The sequence below is a fragment of the Leptonotus elevatus genome, chromosome 10 (assembly GCF_054856555.1).
Source record: "Leptonotus elevatus isolate MCC_2025b chromosome 10, RoL_Lele_1.0, whole genome shotgun sequence".
Classification (NCBI taxonomy): domain Eukaryota; kingdom Metazoa; phylum Chordata; class Actinopteri; order Syngnathiformes; family Syngnathidae; genus Leptonotus; species Leptonotus elevatus.
Window position 1 is genome coordinate 6,652,824 of NC_141248.1, and position 11,768 is coordinate 6,664,591.

At 39.6% G+C, this 11,768-nt stretch overlaps 1 protein-coding gene across 2 annotated transcripts; it reads right to left on the reverse strand.

Annotated features, from left to right (window-relative positions):
- Positions 1-376: 376 nt before the first annotated feature.
- Positions 377-8,800, reverse strand: kbtbd8 (kelch repeat and BTB (POZ) domain containing 8). Of its 2 annotated transcripts, none has more exons than XM_086087310.1 (5): positions 8,750-8,800; positions 6,163-6,367; positions 5,182-5,488; positions 4,045-4,864; positions 377-2,405 (listed from the first exon to the last, which is right to left on the reverse strand). In XM_086087310.1, the coding sequence occupies exons 1-5, from the start codon at positions 8,763-8,765 to the stop codon at positions 1,942-1,944; spliced, it is 1,812 nt and encodes a 603-aa protein (XP_085943436.1). In that variant the 5' UTR covers positions 8,766-8,800; the 3' UTR covers positions 377-1,941. The 2 variants fall into 2 exon arrangements, with proteins under 2 accessions (XP_085943436.1, XP_085943437.1); XM_086087311.1 differs by lacking the exon at positions 8,750-8,800 and adding an exon at positions 8,250-8,445.
- Positions 8,801-11,768: the final 2,968 nt, after the last annotated feature.

Consider the following 11,768-nt stretch of genomic DNA (forward strand, 5'->3'; position numbering starts at 1 on the left):
AAAAACATCTACTTTTCAAGTTATAAAAGAAACTGAAGTTTAAAAACTGTGCAAGTACGGCAAACCTATAGTACAGTATATTACACATAACAAAAACAATTGAAAATACAGTACTGTTTCAGTAGAAATCCTGAGAGTTCCCCATTGCTCGCTTACCAACTGTAAATTGCATGAATGAAGCTTTAACATCAACTCTGAACTGAGCCGCAAAAGTCAGCGCCTCAGGTATTAATTTCATGGTGTTTAATTTATATATGAATGCTTATTTGCATGTAATTTTATTTAGGATGATTGTAATAATGTAAGCTGAAGCTCTTTCAAAATATGGGCCACACTTGTGTAGTAGTGCAAAGATGACACAGAAACCAGCATGACAAAATTGGCAGTAATGTACTGAACATGTCACACGGGCTGAGAAACGCCACTTAATTATCACTTCTGTAAAAGATTGTCAAAAAAACAAAGAAACTAAAGCAGCACCAACTGTCAGTCCACTGGTGGTGGCATGTAAAAGACAAGTTCATGGCCTTTTTCAGAATGAGTCTGCATTTCAGGTCTGTTGAAGTGAGAGCGATTCAGTGCAATGCTGAGTTAAGACTTTTCAGATATTGTTCATCAGGAGGGAACCCTTTGAGTCTGACGCCTTTCCTTGTAGCCACAGGCACGTCGGCATCTCGAGTGATCTGCACTAAATTACACGTCACTTCAAGCCTGCACCCATACTCCAGTGGACGTAATGTGATTTCAATACCAGACAAGCACACAAAAATAATCAACGCACTTTCAATTAAGTCATATAAAGACATGTAGCCTAATCACAGTTCCAAGAATTATTGCTACAACAAAACTCTTTCCAACATCCAGATCAGTTATTACAAGACCTCAAATGCATGTTAGCATTTTTGGGGAAGGCTGTTTTAACCTTTTAAAACTGGTTTGAATGACACTCCAGATTAACCCATACAGAGCTCAATGCTGTTGCTTCAATAACACAAAATGTCCAGAAATGTCCTTCTTGTTCTCCTCCTATTGGAATAGCTCTGAAGTCTCTGAGGTAAGTCTGGTAGTCTGAACTTCCCACTTAGTGTTGACACAAAGTTCACTCTTGTCATTTCTCCAATGTGGAGAGGGAATATTTCAACATTACACATCACAAGTTGTCTTCATGTGTGACATAAAATGGACACCAACTGAAAATGGGCGGGAGGCGCGAGCCCCCCGTGCAACTGGAATCAAACAACAAAACGTGAAAATTGCTCAGAAGCCACACAGTGCAATGTTTGACACACTGACGCTTGTGGAGGATAGAGCAGGGGACACACAAATATCATATAAGTTTCAAAAACTACTACAAATCACAACTACACTTCAAAATAAGTCATCTATAAAAGGAGCGTCAGAGATTTGACTTAGAGGGAGGTGAGGGGGACGCACACAAACCTCAGAGCCAGCAAACTAATAATGAGCAATGCTATTCATATTACCCGTATGAATATATAGTTTATATATATATATATAAATATATATATATATATATATATATATAATTTTTACTTAATGCTGAGATGTAGCATTCATATCTCCAGAGTGCACACCATGTATACATGCTTTTGTAGAACCTCACTTATGTTTCGAAAACAAGTAACAGCATGGCTCAACAATAAGCAAAACAAGTTGAATAATTGCACTTATGATTCATTGTACGGTTTCCTAGAGCAAGCATCAGTGTGTGTAGTGGGTGGGGGGGGGGGAAAAAAATACTGCAATCTTTTAAAAGCACCCCGGTCTTGATCTTGTCAAACCAAAAAGTTCAACGGCTTTAAGACGTATCAAAAATGGTCTTTGTGGTGCAAACCCGAGGTAACACCAGGCACAAGGCAGGCAGGACCACACCACTCCTTCTGCCTCACAGATTCGGTTCATACAACAAGCCAAGCTGCATCAGAGGACCCTCTGGAGACACTGTGGATAGAGTTTGGCCACCACGCATTCAAAATGGCGACCCAAATCCCAGAGGCGGTCGGGCGTCTCGTAGACTTTGGTCCATGCGTCAGCCTCGTCGTCATACTGGTAAAGGGAGTTCTTGCGGCTGGTGCGAAACACGTGCTCTTCCACCATGACCTGCGTGGCCCGTACAAACAGGTGCAGTTTGCCTTGCAGCAACATGGCCTTGATGTACGGACTTGTGGCTTGGTCAAAGGGCAGATCCTTCTTACGGCTCCAGCTGTTCCTTTCTATGTCGTAGACTTCCACAGTGAATGTGCGCTGGTGATTCTTGCAGATGCCGGCGATGTAGTAAATGCAGTTCTTATAGAGGGCGGCCAGACCTTGGCTCCGAGGGACGCTCATCGGGGAAAGATGACTCCAGTAGTCCTTGCGAGGGTCAAAGCAGAAGAAATATTCACCTGTGGACAACCAAATGCAATTTTGAGTCTTTAGTTGTTTTGGTGGTCCCCGATTGTTAACCCACATTTGTTCAGTTCCACGTTATGACAACGTTTAATTTGTAAGATTTTTCATGTTCTGTTCATGTCTTATCATTAGCAAAAAAATATCTACAGTATACTTATTCTTTAACGCTTCAAATTTTTGTTTGCACTTCAAAAAATGAAATGTTGTTATCGTCAGTACCACCTAGTGTTCTTTTGTTGTTCATATTATAATCACTCCACAGCCAAAAGCGAGAGCTTAAAATTCTGAAATTAAAATGTAATTATTCTGTAGGGTCAGAATAAGGATCTCTACTTCATAAATTCAAATTTGCATTATTCATCTGCTCCATAAGAGTGCAGTAAACCACTAAACACGTCTTTTAGAAACTAAGATTACATGAAATTGTTACCTTGTCCAGAAAAAATTAGAAAGTAGAAAACATAACCACCCCCACCCCCCCCCCCCACCCCCAAAAAACGATATTTCAAGCCAATACTCATTTGCAGTAAAACAGCCACTTTGTTGAAATGCTACTAAGCATGTTTATTAAAACAACTTTTCAAATGTTCAACACTGAGGGTTTTTCTTTTAATTTAAAATATAAAGAATAGACAGCTTTGTTTAAAAATGAAAAAAAATTCCGGGCCGCTTCCCGGGCCATCACCATGTGTTGAACTAAATTAAAAACTAAGCAAATAATGTTTTCCAAATTATCAATATATATATTTTTTAAATAAAAATTGCAGGGAGTTCCCAGTGTCAGCATCATCTTTTATAAAGTGGACATTTAAATAAATACATAAATAAAAAGCTCCCTGTATCTGACTGAGTGACAAATGCATGCGAAATTGCGACGGTAGTGAATTTAGGGTTTTCGTCAGGGTTCCCAGACAGTGAAAAATTGTCTGAACATGTTCAAAATTTCTTTGCAACAAGTAAAAACTCAACTTCTTACAAATCCTAATGAAAAACTGAAATTCGCTATGTTCGCACATTTTGCCCTTCAGATTTGTAAAAAGACAGATGCAAATATTTGTGAAAAAGCCAAATATTGGCGCCGATAATCGGTCTATCCCTGACATTTGACAAGCTGAATAAGGAAGTTACTATTCAGACAAAATCCCCACTCTTACAGTTTCCTAACATTTGCATTGATACAGCTATAAAGGTTAAGAAAAACAGAAGTAGTAGTAGTGAGGTGGCCAGCACAGAGTCGAAGGCTAATGGTTTTGATTTGCTTCCCTTACATTAGCCGTTTGTGACTCTGTATTGTTTTTGCCATAAACTTCTTTACAGCAATGTTATATAAATAAAATTTACTTAATAATTTCTAATATCCATAATCCATTAAGAAATGCATGAAAATTGTCAGAATGTACTGTATACTGTATTCAGATTTATATGTAACTCTGTTGAGCAAGTCAATAAAGAGGAAATACAAAAAAATGTAGCAATAAGAAGTGTAAAGTTACATTTTCTCCACCCTCTCTTACATCGGAAGTGTGTTATTTAAAAGCAAGTCCAGGCAAGAGCAAATGTAAAATGTGACCAATGCTGCATTTTGAGTGTTGTGTACACAAAAAAGCCTTCCACTAAAACGGATTAACATACCTTGGAGGACATAAATTCGATCTCTGTACTCTACAGCGCTATGGAACTCCATGGCCATTGGCATTGCACTCACAGCCGACCAGCAGTTGTCCCTGGCATCATAGCACTCCACAGACTTTAATGCATTTCGACCATCGCCTTCATACACTCTGCCACCCAATGCATAGAGCTTCCCACAGCAGTGTACCAGCCGACAGCCAATTCTGGCTCGCAAAAGAGGTGCATGTGGTAGCCATCGATTTCCCGCATGTTCGTACTGCCAGAAGTCGCTTTCTGCACGATGGTCTATGGACACCTCACTGTTGCTTGGTCGGTAGCCCCCCGCGATGTAGATGTCATTTTCTGAGGACACCAGGATACCAACCTCTCGGAGATCGTTGGGTGGTTTGCACAGCTTGAACACTCTCCCTGTGGCTGTGTCTAAGCAAGGTACCGTCTGCTTCTTCCCTGAGTGTTTGTGAGCGGCATCGAAGCAGATGACCATCTCGGAAGCGGTCATTCCCAGGCGCTGGGGGCAACCATTGGTGCCAGTGAGGCGGGCTTTGGCCTCGACGGGGTCTTTAGACAGGGACAGGGCGCAAGCAAAGGGTGCAGGTATCCGACTGATGAAGGTATCATCCAGCAAAGGCAGACGAATGCACTGGGAAAACACCTCCGCCAGATGGGCCTCGCGGCCACTCAGATCGTGCTCCAGCCAGCGGATTATGCTCTCATAGACATGCTCTTCTTTCTCCACATTGAGGTCATCATTGTTCAAAATGCTGACCAGCTGCTCCTTGGTCATCTGGAGGAACTCTTGCTCTCTTGATACACACAGGAACTACCACAAACAAACAAAAATAACACAATTCAAAGCAGTTAACACTTGTCAGTTTCCAAAATTGTGATGGCGGACATGGTGGAACGGGATGGTGCATGAACAACAAAATAGATTACCTTAAGTTTTATTACAATTGTATAAAATAAAATGACACCATAGCCATGTTAAAAAATTAACATAGATACAGACGATGAGCAAACATTTTTCAAGCTACGACAAAAATGCGGACAGTGAGAGCCAAATGCAGCATTGGCATAGTGAATAAATAACAGCACTACATCTATAATTCACAGGCCAATCAGCGAGGTTAAACTGACCTTTTTGCGGATGTAGTCTTGTGAGCGTTCCTTCAGCTCCTGGTGCCCGTAGGCATCTGCAAACATGAAAACCCCTATACAGTTCTGGGGGTCCAGCCTGCTGATCATAAACTGGGCACACTGGTCCTGCAGGGCAGGTATCTGGAAAATGCTGGCAGCGGTGAACAGGGCCTGGACATTGGACTCGGAGAGCGTGACCCTGGACGTGTAGGCATAGTCTAAGACAAGGTGCATAGATTCCGATTCCACCCCAACAATTCGGACTTCCCGTTGGCTGCTCTCTGTAAGGCCACTCGTGAACATGGACCTAGTAAGCATGGGATGGGGAAGAGAGAAAAATCATCAATTGTCATATGCAAAGAGAACACTAAAATTCAAGCTCAACCTCGACTTTTATTGCTGCATACACTGGACTGCATCAAAAGAAAAACACGATTGTGGATACAAAGTAGCCAACATTTTAGCACAGTTTCGAACATAGAATTGAAACAGGATGATTCTTGCAAGACTTTGAAATCCGATGTTGAACTGCAACAGCAAATACCTGATTGCTATTTTGATTAAATAAAGCTGGAAAAAAAAATCGCGTTAGTGGCCGCATTTTTAACCAAGAATGCTTGACCACTACTAATATGTCTTAAACTCGCAACTTAAGCTAGGATGCATTTAACAGATTGTACACTGAGGCTACAACCCGTAGAGGATAAGTTAACCTTTAGCTGGTCCTCAAAAGCTCCTGATAAATGTTCACCTGTTTCAAATCCACTGGCTGAGGAGAGAAGCGAAGTCTAACAGAAAACAGTATGTTATATGAAACCTTTGGAGGTTCAGGTATTGTTCTTGGAATCTAGCTTAAAAGTTAGTAGTGTGCCGTGTTCCCTTTAAGTTGCAAGGCTGGGCCAGTGCGCTACCTAGTAGCCTGCTTTATTGTTTATTTGTTTATGCAGACCAGTGTTATCGATTACCTTACCCATACCTTACCTAAAATAGGGGCTAATTGCGGCAAGAACATTCCGGTGACATGAGAAGGTCTTGCCATGATCCACTTCTACGACAATGTCTGTGAGCTGAGCTTCATCATACAAAGCTTTGAGCTGCTGAAGGATATTGCAGGCATGTATGGCATCTACCCCGTTGTAGTTGCTTGGAGGTGTCCCATTCTGAACTTGTAACAGCTTCCCTACCTCTAAACACAGAAGAAGAAGAAACGTGAAAGATCAGCAGAACATCTTGTCAGAAATAAAACTTGAAATAATTCAATAGGTCAAATGTGAACTTCCAAAGCCAAGGATTGACAAAAGTTTATTTCAACTCACAAGATCGGGACCCAAACATCCTGATCATGTAAATCCTAGTTATAAACCTCGGTTTTAAACGATGGAAATATTAACATAAAAAGCACAGCAACAGATATAGTCAACTAAAACCCTCACAGGCATACATTCTTTATGAAAGACAAACAATGACTAAGAGTCAGTTGTAAAACTCTTCTTCGTGTGTCTGCCTGTCTGTGATATAGAGCCATCTGGTGGCCAACGTACGCACACCAGAGAAAATGTCATGTTGGGCTAGTATAAATCAATGATTTCTTCAAATGACGAAAAACAAAGTTTAATTTTGTATACTTAAAGTGCGTTATCTTGGAGAACATTGTGCATTACTCTTTGTCATTCACTCTTAGTTTGTCCAAACATACTTGTAGATTTCATAGCCAAAGGTAATAACTCCTGCACCCCTACGTGACATGACAATGTCGTCTGTCCAATTTTCGAGGGCATCCTTCTCTATAGCGAGTTTTTTGATAGGTGACTTGTCCAAACATGACAGTGAAATTAATTTCCTGTGTGCACTCACATACTGACATTAAAATAAAATATATCAATATCATAGAAAATCAACACCAATCAAGTCAGCATGCCTCGAATCAAAATAAGTCACGAGTTGTTAACTCCTAATTTCGGTGTTGTGAAGTCACAAGTGATCAACTAATGTCTTATGATAGTGGCATTTTTAAACAAACAAATGTACATTATTTCCTCAGGGATTGGGAAGAATTACTTTGAAATTAACATGATGGAAGAGACTGCACTCAACTTTAATCCATCTATCTGATTATAGAGGTTAACGCGAGTAACATATTTACTAATGCTCATTATCAAACTTCTGGGTCATGTAAGCCCAACCAATTAAGTATTAACTTTTAAATACAGTCTTTCCGCCCATTTTCTATTGTGTAGTTTTGATCATATCCTAAATTTGAAAAGTGAAAAATATTGCATATTTTATTGTTAGATTAAAAACAAAAGAGATAAAATGTCACTTTGTTTTTTGTCTGCCAATTGAAAATGGGGGGAAAGGAAAGGATACATGGGGATCAACTTTGGAAGTCCCATAAAACTAATCACATAGAACACTAACACATTCAAGTAAGCAATGTTAGAGTCTGCCTTATTGATTAAAAAAGTGACTGCAGAATTAAAGGAACTTATATATATATCCTGAAAAACAATCTTCACGTGTTTTGTAAAAGTAACCTTGATCTATTTAGGTTCTTATAGAAAAACACATTTTTAAATTCATAAGGAAAAAATCTTTTTGTATATGTTTTTTGCTAGTCATTTTTTGTCAGTCTTTTTGTAAAACGTTTCCAGATTGAAGACAACTAATTCGATGTATCAGCCAATAAACTATGGTTGGAGAGTTTTCCCTGCGGTAAGTCCCTCTGTAAACAAATTTGTTTCTTGTCACACGTGTAAAGGCACGTTGTCGAAATCCAAAGGGAAAACACTCTTATGATCTTTATGGAGGGGAATAAAACTTTCACAACAAACACCTCGTGTTGAGCAACGCTAGCTACTTGACAGGACAAAGAAAGAGTTGAAATGAGGGGATTGCAAAACACACAGCCGCAGACGGTAGCTAGCTCGCTAACTGAATTCACCGATGCCCTCAGCCGGTAGGAAGGAGGCTACCTAGGCTCAACTACAACTTTCCACATTGCCAATACACGTCACGTCGCGGGTGGTCTCAACCGCAAAGCTGTTGATTAAAAGGCATGCAAACGTTACCTGCTAAACTTTTAGCGGACGGCTACTCACGAAGCTAATGTTTAGCAAGCCATCCTCTCAAGCATTACCAGATCAAATTCGGTGATTAAAAACAAAAAAAACTTCAGGGGCTTTTAGTCCTAACCTAACTTTCTCTTCTACATAACAACATACGACGTGGTGTATCTGTCATTAGTAGTGATAAACGACACGACGGCCTAAACTTGCAAACCTTTGTCTGTGGTCACGAACAAGTGTTTACACAATCAGCTGTAGGTAGCAAGCTAACCGGCCGAAAGTTAGCCTCTGCTAACGTTAGCCGCAAAGCCAAGCTAGCGACAGCCAAACACTTTTGAGCAGTCATTTAGAGCTCGGCCTCCTTCAACAAGCACACAACATGTCACGTATAGCTACAATGTCAATGACAATGTGGCATACAAACATAAAACCACACAATCCGTCACTTCAACCGTGTTATTTACGTCTAGTTAGTACACAAAACGATGAAGATTTTTGCTAACCTGCACTGGCAGCCATTCTCTCCAGTCTGTCTCAGGGCAGACCGAAAAAAACGTCAGAGTGCACAGTGGAGCCACGGAAACAAGGAGGAGCCAATCAGAGGACGAAGCACCAATCTAACAGCCAATCATAATCTTTCTATCTAAAATAGGGCAAAAAAGTTTATTGGCTTAATGAGAACATGATATACATTGGTGCATTCGCCGGTGACAGTAAATTATTTATTATAAATCAAGAAGGTCAGTGCAACAGGGATTTAATTTGAAATTAATGAAACTAGTAACAAAAGTCATTTCATTTATTTTGACATTTAAGAGAAATCAAAGCATCAGCTTAACATTGAAACTATTATTCAGGCCTTTCATTGCAAAGGCGCTCACCAATGACAATTGACAATGATGTGTTGTACATCAAACCTATGTGATGTCTTTAAAAAAATACTTTCAAAATGTACATAAATAATCCACCCCATCCATCTTCTTTGTCTCTTATTCCTATTCCGGTCGCACCCTATGCCACCCCGCTGACTTTGGGCGAGGTACATTCTTGACTGGTTTGTTTGATTTCGGGGTTGGCTTGAGATGGTGGTTTGACAAAAAAAAAGTTTCATGACTATTTCCTTTGGGAGGCATGTTCATCAAAAAAGCAACAAGGTTAGAGATTTCCTTGCTGCGGCATGTCCAAAAGATTTGTTTCTATTTCACCGGCACTCATTTAAATTGGCTTGTGTGTAGGATTTGTTTATTTTTGCGCAGATTATTTGATATCACTGACAGTTTGAAACAATTGATCTCATTTGCAATTTACTGCAACGGCCAAGGATAATACAAATACTGATAGTACAGGCCTAAACAGTAAACAATATTCCAGAATATACATACAGCCTCTAAATCTATATATGTATCTATAGATGAACAAGACAAATAGTATATAGTTTAGATGCTGATGAGTAAAGTTGTGTCATTCATCTCTGTTTTCTGTTTCAGTGACGTAACATTCGCTCTGGGGCACAGACATTCTTACCCAAAATGACTCGTTGAATATTTGCAGTAGCTCCTGTGCAATACAAGATAGGACCAAAGTGGGGTGTGACATTCCAACGCCCTAACTCCAGGACGTCAACTGTCAACAGGTTGTTTCCTTTAAATGTCTCTGCACTATGTCTCTGAATATATATATTTTTAGTATGTACTGTCTCTCTATGCATGGAGCATTTCCACATTCTGTTCTGAATTCCTAATTCACTTGCTGTCTGCTGTAAATGCTATTTATTTATTTCAAATTTAAAAATACAGGATCTTAAAAGTATGGGAGTGGCTGGATAGAGGACAGATTAGGAACATGGAAAACCAGAAATGAAACGAATGGAAATTTGGTAATTGTTGGTTGACAGGGCAGTTTTCAGTTATCTTGACATGACACTAGCTTCACCGGTAACACCCTTTTGGTTACACCTCTTTGACAACACCTCTTCTTCTTCTTTGTCGTCGTCGTCACAGATTCCTTCATTATCACAAACACAATATCTTAATAATGAAATTATTTAAATAACGTAGATTAGTAATTTATTAACATTTAACAAATGAAAGTGTCCATGATAATCACAGTTGAAGTATATTGTATTTTTATACTATTATCATATTAATGCAAGATAAATTTTTCTTAATCTGATCATCATAAATTTGGTTGTAATAGGACATCTACAATATTTTCAGGTGAGAAGAGTGTGAACCTGCAGATAGCACCCTACACAAGTGTCCTTATCTGTGCTGTGCAGACTGAAAATGCACTAACGTCAAATGACAAAGAGAGAGACAAATAAAACTACAACTGCAATGTAAGCAAGCAATTTCACATTTTTCCCCTCCCTGATTTCTTCTCATTCCGCCACAGTGCAGCCTGTGAAATTGGGACCAACCTCTGCTGAATGAGACAGAGGGGCTTCCTTTGCTCGCATTTATTTGATGATAGATCTGCTTTCTGTCGCTCGGTGATACATCGAAACTGATCACCTGATACATTCTACCTGTCTGGCACAGAATTTTCTGGTCACAGCAATATGAGCAAGAGATTTATTGTTACAGTGTGCAATCCCAATGTACTGTTCAGTCTGCAATAGTGCAGGTATGGCGAACGCAAGTGGAATTAAAAAGAGGTGTCTCTTGAGAGCATACACCCACTGAGCAAGTAATGGGCATACGTAGAAAAGACGTCACATTTGGGTGCAGATCGCAATATCAGATTACGTAATTTCGTCAACGTCATTTAACGTAGATTAGTGACATACAGTATATATGTATATACCACACGCAGGATACTAACTCATTTCCACATATGCGTCGAAACGTAAACTTTCCAGTCCCCAAAAATAACAATGAAATACAAATTTGTATATATTTTTTTATTAACTAAAAAAAATTATTTAAAAAACACACAAATAATGGCGGTCATATGGACATAGGAATACGGTCCACGACCGGCCGACACGATATGGACATGATGTGGAGAGCCATTAGAAATCAGACGTTTAATGGGCATGAATTGGTGAGTGTGTGCTTTTTGCTTACACCAGGTCCAAGAGAGAAAACAGCTGCTCTGTTTTCCCCAAGGAAAATCTGCCATCATTCAGTTGGAGCAAAAGTTAAGGTGTCTATTTTGAAAAAAACAAATGCCTTTGTACCCAATTTAATTGGATTGTTTCATGTTTGATAAACAAAAGGGACAATATTCCTAATGTTTGTTTTACAAATATTTTGTCCCACTTTACCTGGACCCTCTTTTACAGTCTGAGAGTGAGACAACGGCAGAGGTTAAATGGGTTGTCCCAGCTTAGCAATGATGCAATGTATTGCAGAACCGAAGAAGACAAGACACCAAGATGAGATGCATGAAGAAGAGGAAGAAGGGGGTGTAATTGGAGTTTAAATGTGTGTTTTTGTCAGAGATGGAGGTAATGGGCTATTATATACCTCAAGGGACTTGGACAAGTATTCCTGCATATGTTATAAAAAGCCATTGGTT